The following is a 20243-nucleotide window of genomic DNA, read 5'->3' as shown; positions in this document are numbered from 1 at the left end:
GTAAAACATAACACCTATTTATTTGTTTACATTGATCACCATCAGTGACTAAATCAAGGTATATAATTAGAGTACAGTACATAGAAAGTTAGACATCACTGACAAAAACAGTTTAAACATTTGTTATTGACAAGATCCATTCATGAACATTATTAGTGGAGCAGAGATGGCAGTTCTATCAAACTGAGAATTCTAGAAGCGCAAAACATTCCCTGGGGTGTTGACATCCCTTCCTGTGTCTTAAGATGAACATTTGTCTGCAGGGCTTCACATGTTGCAGCCAGGTGCTCTCATCTTTTCTTGGTGGGTTTGGGGTTGTACCTACACACACACACACACACACACACACACACACACGTTAAATCAGGGCAGGGCCATCCAGACATCCCACCTAAACACTCAGGCTTTTAACATTCCTGCTAGATCAATCCTGGATGCATTTTGGACAAATATTAAAAATAGCCCAAATTAAGCCAGCGCTGTAAACCTCTGGCCGTGTTTGAAGAACCCAAACCAAACATCCTCCCAATAAACTAAGTCTGGGAGACGGGTTCGGGCCAGACCCAAAAACATAAAACCGCGGCTTGTTTTCTTAGTAGCCGGCACTGTCCTCTGGCCATGCATGACTGAGTGGGCATCATGACTCAATGATCAAACAGCAGTCTCGCTCCAGGCAGGCACGCACACCCTTTTCTGCTTAGCCAGGGAAAATGCAGCAGCCTTAGCGTGTGCATACATCACCAGCATAACCCAGACAACCAGGTGTGACGCAGGAATCACTGGGCGCTGATTGGTCAGTGGCAACAAGCCAAAACCGTCCCAAACGAAGATCCGCCCACTCACATCAGGAATGTTTCTCTCTGTTCTGTGGGTCTTAGTCTAAACGGTCCTTTTCAGATGACTATTTGACAGGCGATTACAAAAATGGTGTTGATGTGTATTGTATGTATGCAGGGGACCAGCTAATTTCTCCTTGAGTGAGAATACTTCTCTATTGAATGTGAATCATAGTTTAGCTGGAATCAAAACCTGAGATCAGCCATGCTGGTTGGATTACAGCTACAACCAAGGCTAAGTTGCTGGGCAGTTAATGTTGTCTTGTGTTTCTGAATTGGGGTTAAGGGAATGAATAGATGAATGAATGAGTGTGGAGTAGTGAAGAGCTTAGCAGACAGCCTCTAGTCCCAGTCATCCTGTGTGCAGGAAGCTGTGTGTGCGTCAGCCTGTAGGGCACTGTTGTCTTGTGTCTGGTAGTGACGTCCTTGAACACAGAGCAATGCCCCCTGGGAATGTGATGTTTGTGTAAGCTGGGTGCTCCAACCCTTCTGCTCCACTGCAGACTGCAGACGGAGTGGCTGACTTTTTCTACCTTGGGGGCTGGAGGGTTCAACATAATCAACATCACTCCACATTCATCCATTCATTCCCAGCCTGGCTCCAAACCTCTTCCAAACCATAGGCCGGGCCACAGCTTGGTTTACATTGTACTGTAGACTGTGGTGCCCTCCACCTGAAATAATGTGACCCAAATTGGTTTGGGTTGATTGTTTTGGTGTTTGCAGCCTGACAAGCCTCGTCCTTGTACCTGAAAAGGTCATCTCCCAAAGTCTCCTCTTTCTTGTTCTGACGCTCATCCTGAAACACACAGACACAGAGGTTTGTGTCTCAGAGTCACAAGCCTCCATCTCCTCTCCACCCAGCCTCAATCTCCTCCATCTCCTCTCCACCCAGCCTCAGCCCCCTCCATCTCCTCTCCACCCAGCCTCAATCTCCTCCATCTCCTCTCCACCCAGCCTCAATCTCCTCCATCTCCTCTCCACCCAGCCTCAGCCCCCTCCATCTCCTCTCCACCCAGCCTCAGCCCCCTCCATCTCCTCTCCACCCAGCCTCATCCCCCTCCATCTCCTCTCCACCCAGCCTCAGCCCCCTCCATCTCCTCTCCACCCAGCCTCAATCTCCTCCATCTCCTCTCCACCCAGCCTCAATCTCCTCCATCTCCTCTCCACCCAGCCTCAGCCCCCTCCATCTCCTCTCCACCCAGCCTCAATCTCCTCCATCTCCTCTCCACCCAGCCTCAATCTCCTCCATCTCCTCTCCACCCAGCCTCAGCCCCCTCCATCTCCTCTCCACCCAGCCTCAGCCCCCTCCATCTCCTCTCCACCCAGCCCCCTCCATCTCCTCTCCACCCAGCCCCCTCCATCTCCTCTCCACCCAGCCTCAGCCCCCTCCATCTCCTCTCCACCCAGCCTCAACCCCCTCCATCTCCTCTCCACCCAGCCTCAACCCCTCCATCTCCTCTCCACCCAGCCTCAACCCCCTCCATCTCCTCTCCACCCAGCCTCAACCCCCTCCATCTCCTCTCTACCCAGCCTCAGCCCCCCTCCATCTCCTCTCTACCCAGCCTCAGCCCCCTCCATCTCCTCTCTACCCAGCCTCAACCCCCTCCATCTCCTCTCTACCCAGCCTCAGCCCCCTCCATCTCCTCTCTACCCAGCCTCAGCCCCCTCCATCTCCTCTCTACCCAGCCTCAGCCCCCTCCATCTCCTCTCTACCCAGCCTCAGCCCCCTCCATCTCCTCTCTACCCAGCCTCAGCCCCCTCCATCTCCTCTCTAGCCAGCCTCAGCCCCCTCCATCTCCTCTCTACCCAGCCTCAGCCCCCTCCATCTCCTCTCTACCCAGCCTCAGCCCCCTCCATCCCCTGTTACTACCATTTCATGGTAAATACCATGTACTTCTCTTCTAGGAGTGTTTGTGTGTCTCAGGGGTTGCTAAACAGACAGTAAGTATTGTAGTAAACAGCAGCTGAAGTAGGACTGTGTACCTCTGCTGCGTCTCTCAGCCACTCCTCCAGCTCAGAGTTCTTGCCTCGGTTGTGGGCCAACAGGTCTGACCCTCCGATGATGTTGGGCAAACCCTGGGCACCGGGAACTGGGACCTGAAACACACACACATTACTACACAGAAACAGAGACACTAAGTTAACAGAGTCCCATGACCCTGTATTGTGGTGAGGTGCATTCTGGGGTCTACCTTGCAGAAACGTTTAAAGTCTTTCCTGTTGACATTGCCGTGCGTCTCCGTGGGGCGTGGTTTAGGTCTTGCCGGTGTTGCCACGGTGAGGGATTTGAACTCCACCACTATAAGTCTGCTGGGGAGATTCTCACCCCCTAAACCCTACATCACAACACACAGACCAGTTACTGACAGACCTAACTCTTCCCCACTGGCCCCTACTCCAGACCAGCTACTGACAGACCTAACTCTTCCCTACTCCAGACCAGCTACTGACAGACCTAACTCTTCCCTACTCCAGACCAGCTACTGACAGACCTAACTCTTCCCCACTGGCCCCTACTCCAGACCAGCTACTGACAGACCTAACTCTTCCCTACTCCAGACCAGCTACTGACAGACCTAACTCTTCCCTACTCCAGACCAGCTACTGACAGACCTAACTCTTCCCCACTGGCCCCTACTCCAGACCAGTTACTGACAGGACTTACTGAGTCTTCCTGTTTGACAGGTTTGGCATCGGTCTCTGGCTCTTCCAGATGACCAGGGGTCACACCATTAACTGGTTTTGACTTGGTGGGGGGGGGGGAACAGAAGATGGAGGATAGTTCATAATAATAGTCACCTCATAGAAACCAGGGCTGGGGAAGGCAGTCAATTCAGGAAGTAAAGAAATTACAATTCAGTGATTTTAAAAATGGCAGATATTTTCAATGAAACTGAGAAGTAGAAGCTATCAATTTTTATATTTTAAATTAAAATCACTTCCTGAATCAAGTGGCTTCTATTGGAATTGACCCCAGCCCTGATAGAAACACATGATAACAAACACACAATGACAGCTCCTCTCACCTCAATAAAAGACACCTCTTCGCCTTTGACCTCAGCTACAGGCTCCGCTCGCTGTCGTCTGCTGGCTGACGATCGCTCTTCTGACTCCAAGCCTGACCTATGATTGGCTGCAATTGGTTCCACTGGATAAACCCGCTGTTTCTTACTGGCAGAGGTAAGTTCCACTGTCTCTAGGAGCTGTTTATTGGTTGAGCTCTTGTCTGTCAGTTGAGACCTCTGGCCTTGATTGGTTGAACTCTGTTCCGTCAGCTTCAACCGCTGGCCTTGACTGGCTGACATGGGCTCATCCGATTCGTCCATGTCCTCAGACATGATGGACTCCAGTTCGTCCATCTCTATCTCTGAAGCCCCACCCCCTTTAGTCTCCTCCTCCATCTCCTTCCTCTTCCTGGATTGGAGCCCCTGCTGGGCAGGGTTGGAGAACCCCTCTGACAGAGCCTCAGTCTGACCTGGAAACAGATGTGCACCTGAGCTGTGTTGGCCCTGGGACCTGCCTGTGGGGGTGTGTGGGGGGTTGGAGGTCTCTGAGTGCTGTGGTACTGTCCTCTTCGTCTTCTCCTTGTCTTCTTCCCTCCTGGATAGCTTGGCCTCTGATGGGACAGTAGGGGACTCCTCGCCTTCCCGAGGTCTGAGAGAGAGAAAACATTGGTGTCTGTATATAATATCACCATTAACTCAAGATTGATAAGCCACTGTGTGGTATTGTATGGATATCTCCAGAGAGCTGCACTTGCCTTTTCTTGCCGACAGGCTGGAAGAAATTAGTGAGGGCAGACTGTTTCTGGGGGGAACCTTTCTGCGAGACCTGTTGTTTCTGGGAGGAGCGCTTCTGTGGGGACATCGTCTGCACTCCTCCGTTGGTCCGAGGGGCTGTGGCCAGGAATCTGGTGATAGCATCACCTTTCCCTCCACCTAATATCATGATAATACAATGTCATTTAGCAGACCCGTGTTTTCAGTTTATATGGCCCACGCCAGAACTTTCCTACTGTAACTGACACCCACCCACTCTGCCTAAGTCATTAGAAACTATTCTACCTGGATGTTGTAGCTCTCCCTTTTTTCTGTCCGAGCCGCCACCACCAGCGCTGTCTGAGGCGCTGAATGATGACATCATAGTCTCTGCCACTGTGCAGGTCCCGGCCAGCTCTCGGCCTGAGGGTTTGGGTCGGTTAATATGAGAGGTGGTCCGGCTCTGGTTCCTCTCAGGGGTCTCTCCAACTGCGCTCACCCCAGCCACATCAACCCTACTCGGGGATAAGACAACACAGATCAGCCTGATGCACTCAAATAGAACTGTGAGTTTAGAGTTCAGGTTGTGTGTCTTACCCACTGATGCCCTGTGACGGCTCTGTGTTTACAGCATAGGCTGTGATGTTCTGAGACGCCGCTGGCATTACAGTCTCGTCCACTGGTGCATTCTGGGATAGCGTGGCGCCAGGGATGGTGGGTTTCATTCTCATGGATTCTGACCAGGGGAAAAACACATTAACAACGATACAAGTGTTGACTCCACTATATAAGTCCATATCATTATAAAATCAGGAACTCCAAATAAACTGAGACTATGATTCACCGTATGAGAGCCCCACCCACCTGAGTCAGCCATCTGATTGGAGGGATTGCAGTACTTGTCACAGCTGACATAGATGGCAGCCAATCCGATCTCAGACTCTGTGATGAATCGAAGACCTTTCCTGGAGAGCGTGAGAGATGGTAAATATAGACTGTGCTGACACAATCAGTTAGTCTCATTTCAGAGCTGCAGAGAAGAAGCGTACCACCATAACAGTGAATTGACATAGGGAAAGCCTCAAGTCTCAAAAGCTTTGGGAATGTCTCAATTGTTTGTGTAGTTCAACCCCCCCCAAAAAAATAATCTCCCTTTTTTAGGTATGGAACACACTCAAACTGCACTCTGTCTTTATGATACTGCAATGTTTATACCTCTGTAGAATCCTCCCCACAGAGTCTGCCCACTTCTTAGTGGAGGGGGGCAGTAGTGCTTGGGAGTTTCCCGTTGTCATGCCGATCACACAGCTCAATGGTGATTCCAGGAGTGACACAGGGACAGACCCCTCCTCCAAGAGCTGGCTCCTCCCACCTCCACAACTCACTGCCAAACTCAGACGCTTTTGCTGGAGAGAAGTGAGTGAGAGAGATTTATTATTATTATTGTAAGTCGCTCTAGATAAGAGCGTCTGCTAAATGACGTAAATGTAAATGTATTATTGTGATTATTATTCCAAATAGTAGCGGTACGGGTAGTAGGGGTGACGGTAACGATAGTAGTTTAATGATGGTAGGGATAGTGGTGGTGGTAGTAGTAATGATGATGGTAGTTGTGATGTAATGGTGATGACAGTGATAAGTTAGTTATAGTAGGTAGTCGGTAGAGATAGAGGTAGAAGTGCTACTAGTGGTAATGGTGGTAGTAGAGAGAGGTAGAAGTGCTACTAGTGGTAATGGTGGTAGTAGAGAGAGGTAGAAGTTCTACTAGTGGTAATGGTAGTAGTAGAGATAGAGGTAGAAGTGCTACTAGTGGTAATGGTAGTAGTAGAGATATTAGAGGTAAAAGTGCTACTAGTGGTAATGGTGGTAGTAGTAGAGATATTAGAGGTAAAAGTGCTACTAGTGGTAATGGTGGTAGTAGTAGGGATAGTTGTTGTATTAGTGTTAATACAGTGCCTTGCGAAAGTATTCGACCTTTTGCCACATTTCAGGCTTCAAACATAAAGATATAAAACTGTAATTTTTTGTGAAGAATCAACAACAAGTGGGACACAATCATGAAGTGGAACGAAATTTATTGGATATTTCAAACTTTTTTAACAAATAAAAAAATTATTCAGCCCCTTTACTTTCAGTGCAGCAAACTCTCTCCAGAAGTTCAGTGAGGATCTCTGAATGATCCAATGTTGACCTAAATGACTAATGATGATAAATAGAATCCACCTGTGTGTAATCAAGTCTCCGTATAAATGCACCTGCTCTGTGATAGTCTCAGAGGTCCGTTTAAAGCGCAGAGAGCATCATGAAGAACAAGGAACACACCAGGCAGGTCCGAGATACTGTTGTGGAGAAGTTTAAAGCCGGATTTGGATACAAAAAGATTTCCCAAGCTTTAAACATCCCAAGGAGCACTGTGCAAGCGATAATATTGAAATGGAAGGAGTATCAGACCACTGAAAATCTACGAAGACCCGGCCGTCCCTCTAAACTTTCAGCTCATACAAGGAGAAGACTGATCAGAGATGCAGCCAAGAGGCCCATGATCACTCTGGATGAACTGCAAAGATCTACAGCTGAGGTGGGAGACTCTGTCCATAGGACAACAATCAGTCATATACTGCACAAATCTGGCCTTTATGGAAGAGTGGCAAGAAGAAAGCCATTTCTTAAAGATATCCATAAAAAGTGTTGTTTAAAGTTTGCCACTAGCCACCTGGGAGACACACCAAACATGTGGAAGAAGGTGCTCTGGTCAGATGAAACCAAAATCGAACTTTTTGGCAACAATGCAAAACGTTATGTTTGGCGTAAAAGCAACACAGCTCATCACCCTGAACACAACATCCCCACTGTCAAACATGGTGGTGGCAGCATCATGGTTTGGGCCTGCTTTTCTTCAGCAGGGGCAGGGAAGATGGTTAAAATTGACGGGAAGATGGATGGAGCCAAATACAGGACCATTCTGGAAGAAAACCTGATGGAGTCTGCAAAAGACCTGAGACTGGGACGGAGATTTGTCTTCCAACAAGACAATGATCCAAAACATAAAGCAAAATCTACAATGGAATGGTTCACAAATAAACATATCCAGGTGTTAGAATGGCCAAGTCAAAGTCCAGACCTGAATCCAATCGAGAATCTGTGGAAAGAACTGAAAACTGCTGTTCACAAACGCTCTCCATCCAACCTCACTGAGCTCGAGCTGTTTTGCAAGGAGGAATGGGCAAAAAGTTCAGTCTCTCGATGTGCAAAACTGATAGAGACATACCCCAAGCGACTTACAGCTGTAATCGCAGCAAAAGGTGGCGCTACAAAGTATTAACTTAAGGGGGCTGAATAATTTTGCACGCCCAATTTTTCAGTTTTTTATTTGTTAAAAAAAGTTTGAAATATCCAATAAATTTCGTTCCACTTCATGATTGTGTCCCACTTGTTGTTGATTCTTCACAAAAAATTACAGTTTTATATCTTTATGTTTGAAGCCTGAAATGTGGCAAAAGGTCGAAAAGTTCAAGGGGGCCGAATACTTTCGCAAGGCACTGTAATAGTGGTGGTGGCGGCATTCATTTTAGTAGTAATAATAGTAGCGTGTTCATTTTGGCCTCCTGAGTGGCGCAGTGTTCTAAGGCACAGCATCTCAGTGCAAGAGGCATCACTACAGTCCCTGGTTCGAGCCAGAGGCACATCCGGCCTGATTGGGAGTCCCATAGGGCGGCGAGTCCCAGCATCGTCCGGGTTTGGCCGTCATTGTAAATAAGAATTTGCTCTTAACTGACTTGCCTAGTTAAATAAAAGGTTAAATAAAAATCCATATTTTTTTTCCATGTTTAAACTTTTATTGTCCCTAATATTATTATATTTTTCTACTATTGACTTACCATTTTATTGATGTTATTTCTATTATTTATTTGTATTATTTACTACCATTTTATATTATTCTTCATTATTTTATTATAATATACACCAAGTGTACCAAACATTATGAACACCTTCCTAATATTGAGTTGCACCTCCTTTCACCCTCAGAACAGCCTCAATTCATCAGGGCATGGTCTCTACAAGGTGTCGAAAGCATTCCACAGGGATGCTGGCCCATGTTGACTCCAATGCTTCCCACAGTTGTGTCAAGTTGGCTAGATTTCCTTTGGGTGGTGGACCATTCTTGATACACAGGAAACTGTAGAGCATGAAAAACCTAGCAGCGCTGCAGTTCTTGACACACTCAAACCGGTGCACCTGGCACTGACTACCATACCCCGTTTAAAGGCACTTATATTTTGTCTTGCCCAAGCACACTCAATGGCACACATACAAAATCCATGTCTCAATTATATCAAGGCTTAAAAATCCTTCTTTAACCTGTCTCCTCCCCTTCATCTACACTGATTGAAGTGGAATTAACAGGTGACATCAATAAGGGATCATAGCTTTCACCTGGATTCTAAAGACAGAGACACAGAGCGGGAGCGAGAGAGCGGGAGGGATGGGGAGAGAGAGAGAGAGAGAGAGAGAGCGGGAAGGGGGGAGAGAGAGAGCGGGAAGGGGAGAGAGAGAGAGCGGGAAGGGGAGAGAGAGAGAGCGGGAAGGGGAGAGAGAGAGAGCGGGAAGGGGAGAGAGAGCGGGAAGGGGAGAGAGAGAGCGGGAAGGGGAGAGAGAGAGAGCGGGAAGGGGAGAGAGCGCGACCGAACGGGAGGGGGAGGGCGACAGAGGGCGACAGAGCGGGTGAGCGATAGAGCGACAGAAAGAGCCAGAAAAAGGGAGAGAGTGCGAGACAGAAAAAGAGAGACTGTATTGAGAGATAAAATAAACACACAGATTTTAACAACCCTTTCCCCGAATACATAACTGAGTGACCACACATAACCAACCACCTAACATCATTACCTGGTCTCCTAGCTGATGAGAAGAGGAGACAATAAACAGGCCATAAAGACTAATGGAGGCCCTTAATTGATTTATTCAGACTCTCACATTGGGGAGCCATGCGAGATGAACGCTGTTCTGTAACGTTGGATTGTATAACGGCTATGCATAGAGAGAGAAGCAGGCCAGTACCTGTTTGGAGTGAGAGAGGCAGGCCAGTATCTGTTTGGAGTGAGAGAGAGAGCGCGAGAGAGTGAGACAGGCCAGTACCTGTTTGAAGTGTGAGAGAGGCAGGCCAGTACCTGTTTGGAGTGAGAGAGGGGCAGGCCAGTACCTGTTTGGAGTGAGAGAGGGGCAGGCCAGTACCTGTTTGGAGTGAGAGAGGGGCAGGCCAGTACCTGTTTGGAGTGAGAGAGGGGCAGGCCAGTACCTGTTTGGAGTGAGAGAGGGGCAGGCCAGTACCTGTTTGGAGTGAGAGAGGGACAGGCCAGTACCTGTTTGGAGTGAGAGAGGGACAGGCCAGTACCTGTTTGGAGTGAGAGAGGGACAGGCCAGTACCTGTTTGGAGTGAGAGAGGGACAGGCCAGTACCTGTTTGGAGTGAGAGAGGGACAGGCCAGTACCTGTTTGGAGTGAGAGAGGGACAGGCCAGTACCTGTTTGGAGTAAGAGAGGCAGGCCAGTACCTGTTTGGAGTGAGAGAGGCAGGCCAGTATCTGTTTGGAGTGAGAGAGAGAGCGTGAGAGAGGCAGGCCAGTACCTGTTTGGAGTGAGAGAGAGAGCGAGACAGGCCAGTACCTGTTTGAAGTGTGAGAGAGGCAGGCCAGTACCTGTTTGGAGTGAGAGAGGGGCAGGCCAGTACCTGTTTGGAGTGAGAGAGGGGCAGGCCAGTACCTGTTTGGAGTGAGAGAGGGGCAGGCCAGTACCTGTTTGGAGTGAGAGAGGGACAGGCCAGTACCTGTTTGGAGTGAGAGAGGGACAGGCCAGTACCTGTTTGGAGTGAGAGAGGGACAGGCCAGTACCTGTTTGGAGTGAGAGAGGGACAGGCCAGTACCTGTTTGGAGTGAGAGAGGGACAGGCCAGTACCTGTTTGGAGTGAGAGAGGGACAGGCCAGTACCTGTTTGGAGTAAGAGAGGCAGGCCAGTACCTGTTTGGAGTGAGAGAGGCAGGCCAGTACCTGTTTGGAGTGAGAGAGGCAGGCCAGTACCTGTTTGGAGTGAGAGAGGCAGGCCAGTACCTGTTTGGAGTGAGAGAGACAGGCCAGTACCTGTTTGAAGTGTGAGAGAGAGGCTTGAGTTTGAGATTATTTTATTTTTACAGGGACAGTGCACATTAATCAACGTTTCAGTAAAAGTGCCGATTTTAGCCAGCCGGCTAATTTTCAACCGCAGTCCCTGGGCAGGTTATTAAAAACAATTACAATACAGACAATCATTGAACAGTGAGCACACACTGAGCAACATAGGACAAGCAAGACATAGCACAAAAAACAACAAGACAAAATCCATAAAAGCAACAGTGTTTCCACACCTCACAAGCTAAAGACAACAGACTATATGGAAAGCGGCAATACACAGCTAGGGATTATGTTCACAAATCTGATTGACCTTTAGCCATGTCTTCATGTTTTTTGTGAAAGTGTGATCAGTTGGTGCAGTTGTGTGTGTCTGATGGCAGTGTATTCCAGACATGGGAAGCCCTCACAGAGAAAGCAGACTGACTAAAGGTGCTTTTCCTTAAGGGAACTATACAGTCACCTCTCATGGCAGACCTTGTGGATCTGCTGCCATATGTTTGGGTTTTCTGTGTAACATAAGTACTGAGTGGAGGGGGAGCCAGGCCATTTAGGATCTTGAATACAAGACATGCGTCAGTGTATTGCACAAGATTTTCCTAACTCAGGATCTCATGCTTTCTGAGGCTGTAACAGTGATGATGGCTATTGGGCTTCCTATCAAGCACTTTGAGAGCCTGTTTGTAGACAGACTGAATGGGTTTTAATGTTGTACAGCAAGCTTGGGCCCAACTAGTCAAGCAGTATGTTAAGTGGGGGAGTATCATAGATTTGAAGTACAGTTTTGCTACCTCTGTAGTCAAACAATTTCGTATAAATCGGAAATTAGCTAGGTTGAATTTGGTTATTTGAATTACCTTTTTCACCTGCTTTTTAAAAAGAGAGGTTGGAATGATGCCACACTGAGTTCAAGGTATGATTTCATCCATCTCAAGGCATCGGGGGAAAAGTTGAACTTGGGCAATTTTGTGATGAGAACCTCATGGTTAACAGTATCAAAAGCCTTCCTTAAGTCCAGAATCACAGCCCAAACAACGCCCCCTTTGTCCATCTTGGACTTCACATTTTCCAGAAGAAAGCAGTTGGCCGTTTCTGTGGAGTGTTTTGCTCTGAAGCCAAACTGCATGGAGTGTAATGTTAAGGGCCTGTTGTTGAGGTGGGCAATCAGTTGCTCTGCTACACACTTTTCAACAACCTTCGACACCACAGGTAGTATACTAATGGGCCTGTAGTTACTCATGTCAGCAGGGTCACCTGATTTAAAGATGGCCGTTATTATGGCCGACTTCCATACCCTTGGAAACATCCCCTGACCAATAGATGTGTTGGTGACCTTAGTAATGGGGCCAATGAGTGACTCTTTGTAGTTAAGAAAGGTAAGAGTCCAGCCAAAACACATCTTTGACTTTAGAGTTCTTTAGCGAGCTAATCACCTTGTTCCCCTCTGACTCAGAAACCTCCCTTATGACGAAGTCAGGTTGAGCGTCATTCACCAACACTGAGCCCAAGAAACCCAGTGGAGGGGTTCTGTGTCAGTACCCTGACAGAGTCAATAAAGTAGGAATTGAAGGCTATTGCTATTTTGACTGCATCCTGTGTTAGATTGTTATTCACCATGATTTCTAGTCTTTTTGCGGTGTTACTATGATCTTTCCCTGTTAACTTTTTTTGATTCTCCCAGATAAATGTTGAATTTCCCTTTGCTTCACCAGTTATGTTAATAAAAAGGTTTGCCTTGGCCTGTCCGATTTCTTTCATCACCTTATTTCTCAACATGGTAAACCTACATCTGTCATGCTCTAATTTGGACTTCAGTGCTGTTAGAGCATAATCTCGTTCTTTCATCAATTTCCAGATTTCTCCATTTAGCCAAGGAAGAATGCTTTTCTGGCCAGGTTTGGGTTTGATTTTCATTAGGAAACCATTTATTGTAGTCTGGATTGTGGATAGAAAACCTGACTATCAGCTTCCACATCTGTATAGGACAAGAGAGCATTCCAGTTAATTCCCTTAATTGCATTTTGAAAATAATTTTATTCACTCTTAGAAAGCCGGAACAACTAAGAATACCTAACAGTAGAGGGGTTAAACCTGCTCTTAGAAAGCTTTCTGGCTGTAAGTGTCAGATTATGATCAGATAGCCCAGTAACCATACTGAATGATTTAGTCACCCTCTCTGGTTTATTATTGAACACCAAATCAATCTGTGTTTTAGAGCAACAAGTCACCCTGGTTGGCCCGTTAACTAGCTGTGTAAGGTCAAAGGTATTAGTGATCCATTTCAGGGTTTTCCAACAAGACATGTCTTCATAATTAATGTTAAAATCCCCCCATTAAGATGACCTCTTTCCCAAAATCACATTCCCTAAGCATGTTATTAAACTGATTAAAAAACACACTTTTGGTGGAAGGTGGTCTATACATTCCAATAAGGGTAAAAGACATTTGGGGAGACAGTGTAACATTCAGGCCAATACATTCTAGCTTATTATCACATGACCACTCAATTTGTTTACATCGGATATGTTCTTTAATGTAAATCACCAGACCCTCTCCTCTTCCTTCAATCCTGTCTCTCCTGAAAACATTGTAGCCAGGCACAATCAAAGCAGCATATGGAGAGTTTTTATGGAGCCATGTCTCTGAAAAGCAGAGGTAGTCAAGGTTGGAGTCTGTGAAAAGATGTTGAATTTGATCACTTTTTGTAATGACACTATGAATGTTCAAGTGCCCCCTAGTAGTCCCTTGGGCTTAGCTCGTGGGTCCCAGATGACTCGAGAGTGATTGACACATTGAAAAAAGTAACATTTTCATGTGTTGTCTGACGGCTGGGTTTAGGCCGTTTTGTTTAGTTTTGATTAGGGGCAGTTCGGTAGTGCAATTAACTATCCCTCCCGCCTGCACTGGATGCGGGGAACTAATTAAAACAGCTTGCGTACCAGAAGCAGAGTCAGGGATCACATATTGCGACTTGGATATGTTTGAAGAGTCAAATTCCATCTTGGAGCCGGGTGAGTCGAGAGAAACCATGGGACCATAGCACTCACCCACTTCTGCAGCGGCGACGATCAGTGGACGAGGCCATCCACTGCTTTCCACTCCGGTGAGTATTGCCGGCTCGGTGATGTTAGGCCCAGGATTGAGTTGCACATCCCCGAAGAGCAGGAGGGTAGTGAACAAGTAGTTTCCGATAAATGTTGGACTTGTGTTTGTTACGCCTAAGCGGTTCAGTAGAATAGGGAGCGAGGTAGACTTGGCCATTATTCAGAACATTATGGTATGCTGTGAGCTGTCCACTCCCGTGGAACGGTGAACCAATGTGTTTGGTGTTGATATTCTCAAGCAGTAGATTGATTGTGTCATCCCAGCAAGGACGCACTGAGATTTCAGTAGAGCAGCTACATAACTGACAATCATGGCAATGTACTGGAGATAAAACACATAATTGCGCTTTAAATCTTTTCACGAGTTACTTAACTGGGGTCGGCGTACACCTGATGTTTTAGATAAAATAACAGCATCTGTAGGAGAAGCAGCACCTGCCGCACCACCCTCCCTTCCGTCTGCCATTGTTTGTTTGGGGCCAAAACAAAACAGGCCAGTACCTGTTTTTTTACGGGCTCCTAACCAACTGTGCTATTTTTTATTTATTCTTTGCATTGTTTGTAACTAATTTTGTACATAATGTTGCTGCTACCATCTCTTATGACCGAAAAGAGCTTCTGGACATCAGAACAGCGATTACTCACCTCAAACTGGATGAAGATTTTTTCTTTAATGAGTCTGACGCTAAGAATATACTGCTTTGTCAAGACAAGGCCCAAATCCCTGTCATCAGCGTGAAGAAAAGACGGAGGAAAAGGGAGGGCTGCGGGGTGCCTTCTAAGAATTTGTTAACGAGGTGGTAAACCACCACTACCCTCCATATTATTGGCCAAGGTGAAATCATTGGAAAACAAACTGGACAATCTACGATTAAGATTATCCTACCAACGGGACATTAAAAACTGTAATATCCTATGTTTCACCGAGACATAGCTGAACGACAACACGGATAATATAGAGCTGGCTGACTTCTCCGTGCATCGGCAGGACAGAGCAGCTACGTCTGGTAAGACAAGAGGCGGGGGTGTGTGTCTATTGGTCAATAACTGCTGGTGCACAATGTCTAATATTAAAGAAGCCTCAAGGTATTTCTCGCCTGAGGTAGAATACCTCATGATAAGCTCTAGATCACACTATCTACCAAGACAGTTCTCATCTATATTATTCGTAGCCGTCTATTTACCACCCCAAACCGATGCTGGCACTAAGACCGCACTCAACGAGCTGTATAAGGCCATAAGCAAACAAGAACATGCTCCTTCAGAAGCGGTGCTCCTAGTGGCCGGGGACTTCAATGTAGGCAAACTTAAATCCGTTTTACCTAATTTCTACCAGCATGTCACATGTGCAACCAGGGGGGGAAAAAAACTCTACCATCTTTACTCCACACACAGAGACGCATACAAAGCTCTCCCTCGCCCTCCATTTGGCAAATCTAACCATAATTCTATCCTCCTGATTCCTGCTTACAAGCAAAAACTAAAGCAAGAAGTACCAGTGACTCACTCAATACGGAAGTGGTCAGATGACGCGGATGCTACGTTACAGGACTGTTTTACAAGCACTGACTGGAATATGTTCCGGGATTCATTCAATGGCATTGAAGAGTATACCACCTCAGTCATCGGCTTCATCAATAAGTACATTGACGCCATCGTCCCCACAGTGACCGTACGTACATTTCCCAACCAGAAGCCATGGATTACAGGCAACATCCGCACCGAGCTAAAGGCTAGAGCTGCCACTTTCGAGGAGTGGGACACTAATAAGAAATCCCGCTATGCCCTCAGACAAACCATCAAACAGGCAAAGGGTAACTACAGGACTAAGATTGAAGTCTACTACACCGGCTCAGATGCTCATCGGATGTGGCAGGCCTTGAAAAATATTACGGACTACAAAGGGAAATCCAGCCGCGAGCTGCCAAGTGACGCGAGCCTACCAGACGAGCTAAATGCCTTTTATGCTCGCTTCGAGGCCAGCAACACTGAAGCATGCATGAGGCCACCAGCTGTTCCGGACGACTGTGTGCTCACGCTCACCGTAGCCGATGTGAGCAAGACCTTTAAACAGGTCAACATTCACAAAGCCGCGGGGCCAGACGGATTACCAGGACTTGTACTCAAAGCATGCGCGGACCAACTGGCAAGTGACTTCACTGACATTTTCAACCTCTCACTGAAGGAGTCTGTAATACCTACATGTTTCAAGCAGAACACCATAGTCCCTGTGCCCAAGAAAGCGAAGGTAACCTGTCTAAATGATTACCGCCCCGTAGCACGTTGGTAGCCATGAAGTGCTTTGAAAGGCTGGTCATGGCTCACATCAACACCATCATGCCGGAAACCCTAGACCCACTCCAATTCGCATTTCACCATAATAGATCCACAGACGACGCAATCTCAATCGCCCTCCACACTGCCCTTTCCAACTTGGACAAAAGGAACACCTATGTGAGAATGCTGTTCATTGGAGCTGTAGTCACGTTCAACACCATAGTGCCCACAAAGCTCATCACTAAGCTAAGGACCCTGGGACTAAACACCTCTGCAACCGGATCCTGGACTTCCTGACAGGCCGCCCCCAGGTTGTAAGGGTAGGCAACAACACATCTGCTATGCAGGCAACAACACTCTCTGCTACCGCACAGCATGCGGTACCGGAGCACCAAGTCTAGGACCAAAAGGCTCTTTAACCGCTTCTACCCCCAAGCAATAAGACGGCTGAACAATTCATCAAATGGCCACCCAGACTATTTACATTGACCCCCACCCCTTTGTTTTTACACTGCTGCAACTCGCTGTTTATTATCTATGCATAGTCACTTTACAAATTACTTCGACTAATCTGTACCCCCGCACATTGATTCGGCACCTCGTTATTGTTATGTAATTTTCTTCTGTTATTTTTTTTTTTTTCAAAACTTTTTCTCTCACATTAGTTTATTGAGTAAATATTTTCTTAACTCTATTTCTTGAACTGAATTGTTGGTTAAGGGCTTGTAAGTAAGCATTTCACGGTAAGGTCTACACATGTTGTATTCAGCGCATGGACTTTGAAATGTTGATTTGTTTGCAGTGTGAGCGAGAGAGGCAGGCCAGTACCTGTTTGCAGTGTGAGCGAGAGGCAGGCCAGTACCTGTTTGGCATTGAGGAAGAGGAAGGTCTTGCCAGTGAAAAGTTCTTTACGTTCTGGCCTCTCTGTCAGGTCCACCTCATCCTTATTCAGACTGGGCTCATCTATCTCTGGGAAGAAACTATTAACACCCACAAACAGTCCTTAACGTTGAAGGGATAGTGAGAGATTTGGGCAATTAAAAAAAAACAATTTCATACATTTTAGAATAAGGCTGTAACATAACAAAATGTGGAAATGCACTGTAGGTATATAAAATGAGGCCTGGATGAAGTGGCAGCTATTATTGTGTGGTTTGTGGAGGTGAGCAGCAGCCTTGTGTGTGGTGTCTCTTAGTACCTCTCAGCTTTTGGAGGTGGTTGTTTCTGTTGCAGGGCTTTGGTGAGCTCAGTGAAAAACTCCTGCTTGACTATGGGCCGACAGCACAGCAACGCACAGATAGTCTGCATGGGGAGAGAGTACATTCTGTATGTACAGATGAACACACACACACACACAACACACACACACACACACACACACACACACACACACACACACACACACTTTGTGGTCATGTGCTGACCTTGATGGTGACTTTAACAGTGGGCATGACCAGGTGAGTGCAGTCCTGTGTCCAGGTGTTGGTCAGCCGGCCACCCAGAAGCTGCAGGGTCTGAGACAGAGAGACCTTCCCTTCATTATCAACACAGGACGAGCACACCACCACAGTTACCTGTTGCACACTGGAGACAGAGAGAGACATTTCAAAATATAGATTTCTAATTTGTTTCCATCAAAATTCTTATCATTGCGTAAATGTGGGTGCACACCTGAATTTGCTGTGAAAGACTCCAAATGTCACTCTGTCCCCTGCCGTCAGGCTGCGAGGGGTGTCTCCTGACAGACGCTCCTCGTTAACAAACGTGCCATACTTAGAACTGTCCTTCAGGGTCAGGGCCTGGCACACAACAACAGTCTGTTGGTTACATCTACTTTATGAAAAACTCTCTTAACCAAACAAGACGTGGATTTTGATATCCCTAAAAACAAGTGTCTCCTTATGTAACACATGCACAACATTAGGCAAAAAACCCAGCTCTGTCTACAAGACAAGATTGCTGGCTAGTAAGGATGGTGAACAATGCAAGAGCACCTTCTACTGCAATGGAGAAATGACAGCATTTGATGGACTTGGGACAGAATGTAGGCCTGCTCACATTCAGACTATATATTTTTCAGTGAAGTATTTAGGAGTTGTAGGGTAGTACTCTGGTTAAGCGGGTGTGTAGGGTTTGTGTGTGTGAGTAAAAATACAGTTATTACTAAGAAAGAATATCCCTGCCTCCCTCTCTCTCACCTGATCTGTAGCAGTGAGGTGAGCATGAGCACGGCTGATGGACTGGTCATTGGGCAGGATGACCTCACAGTTCTTACGCCCCACCACATACTCCTTACCTGGCAGGAGGTAGTGGGTGACACCTGGGACAGGATATGTCATGAGATGGAATAATGACAAAAGTAATGTTCTTATTCAAAACAACTGGAAGATGATTAAGGGCTTAATCATCATATGTTATGTGTTAGAATATTACGAACTGCAACAGTGCACGTTAGCTTGCTAGTGAATTGTGTCATGGGAATAATACTAGCTAGCTAATTAGATGGCTAGCTATCCAAACAATTTTTAATAGTTACTGTAACATGTTTGATTCTCATCTTCTAAGCGCGTATTCTGATACTCCAAAATACACTGAGAAACATAGCTAGCTAACATCTAGAACGAGCTGTCAAATCTAGCTAGCTAATGTTGTTAGCTGGTGGGTTGGTCATCCGCTATGGCTAAGATAGCTAACGTTACTGTAGCTAACTAGAGCTGGGCAAAACAAAAGTTACCTCCGGATTCTAAAGGGTTCAGTGTCCACATGCTATAATACACTACGAGCTATGGAACAAACCCCGAACGTGTGCTCTTCTCTGTCAATAACTAGCTAGCTAGGTATACATCTACAAATAGCAGAATATCTAATGCGCCACGCGAGTCCGAGTTACGTACAGTCAGCGCGAAAGTCCACATCAACTTCCTTTCAAAATAAGAGTCCCAACTGTGGGCATTGACCTGATGCCGCTACTGAATCTAGTATAATTTGTACTATGTAGTCCCCCATAGAGTGATGCCTGCCAATGGTTCGTGAGAATATGTGGACAAAACAGAAAGGCCAATGCCTGACTGTGCTTCAAATGTGCTTTATGTAGTGACAATATCAGTGGGATGTATTCATGGATGCCAAGGGAAGCCAGGCTTCCCCCAAAAATGTAAAGAAAAAAACACAATTATTTATCGTTCTATCACACCGGAGAAAGCACCCGAGCGAGCGAAACAGCGCCCCTCTGTCTCTGTATGTGTATGCCATCTAACAACTAATGTTGTCTGATCGAAAATAGTATGACATCATTGTCGTCTGTATGGCCTCCCTAGATAAAAAAAAGTATACAATAATAGCCAATGTTGAGCTAGCTGAGCGAGCTGAATGGTATCAATGGAAGGCAGTTTGGATTTGGCTTCACTCAAATCACATCACATGGAGAGCAATACCTAATTGGTCTTGTCCAGGGGCGAAAATCTGATATCAACTTTGCAGGGGACAATTACATGAAATTTTCTCAAGAGCAATTCCTGAGGGGGACACCAAAAGTAGTGCTGTAACACATAGCCTACATTGTAATATGGTAAATGTATATTGAGGAACCAAAGAAATAAGGTGTTTGCCGTACTCCTAACTACCGGTACCCAAAGCTACACAACTAATCACAACAGCAATACCATTGCCTTTAACAAATCTTAGTTCAGTCACCAGTTTAAGTTGAGAGTGGGGGTGTCCATGGCATTTTCCAATTATGTTCCTATTTTACAAGTCAAAAAAATTGAGAACCTTTCATAATGTTGCCAAACAAAGACTCAACAAACTTACCTGAGACTCCCTGTCTCTGCCAGTCTGTCCCTGCATATCTGTCCCCAACTCTGCTGTCTGTGTGCCATCTGTTGCCTGCTCTGCCCAATGACATCATTGTGAAACATTTCCATTAGAATTTCATTTCTTTCTTATGAACATTTTATCAACTAGTCTTTGAGATATTAGGCTACTAGGGTTCTTACTTTGCGTTTTGGTGTACTGAAAAATACTCTGATGTCCGTCTTTTATTTTTCTGCCATTTTTCTACCTGGCTGGCTGGCTGGCTGGCTACACACACACACACTGTGTAAGTTATT

General features: G+C 46.4%; 1 protein-coding gene across 6 annotated transcripts; it reads right to left on the bottom strand.

Annotated features, from left to right (window-relative positions):
• Position 1: 1 nt before the first annotated feature.
• LOC106605995 (nibrin) lies at positions 2-19063 on the bottom strand. 6 transcript variants are annotated; one of them, XM_014202041.2, is made up of 17 exons: positions 18869-19063; positions 18333-18454; positions 17806-17933; positions 17559-17718; positions 17333-17436; positions 16997-17114; positions 5813-6003; positions 5462-5562; positions 5195-5333; positions 4904-5112; positions 4600-4777; positions 3866-4493; positions 3505-3585; positions 3032-3175; positions 2823-2936; positions 1586-1635; positions 2-321 (listed from the first exon to the last, which is right to left on the bottom strand). In XM_014202041.2, exons 1-17 carry the CDS (start codon positions 18897-18899, stop codon positions 291-293), a joined length of 2529 nt encoding a protein of 842 aa, XP_014057516.2. In that variant the 5' UTR covers positions 18900-19063; the 3' UTR covers positions 2-290. The 6 variants fall into 6 exon arrangements, 4 of the variants coding, with proteins under 4 accessions (XP_014057516.2, XP_014057517.2, XP_014057518.2 ...); XM_014202042.2 differs by lacking the exon at positions 3505-3585; XM_014202043.2 differs by lacking the exons at positions 3032-3175; positions 3505-3585.
• Positions 19064-20243: the final 1180 nt, after the last annotated feature.

This window comes from Salmo salar, chromosome ssa05 (genome assembly GCF_905237065.1).
Source record: "Salmo salar chromosome ssa05, Ssal_v3.1, whole genome shotgun sequence".
In the NCBI taxonomy this organism is placed as follows: Eukaryota; Metazoa; Chordata; class Actinopteri; order Salmoniformes; family Salmonidae; genus Salmo; species Salmo salar.
The sequence above is the reverse complement of the archived record's forward strand: the minus strand, read 5'-3'. Positions and strand labels throughout refer to the sequence as shown.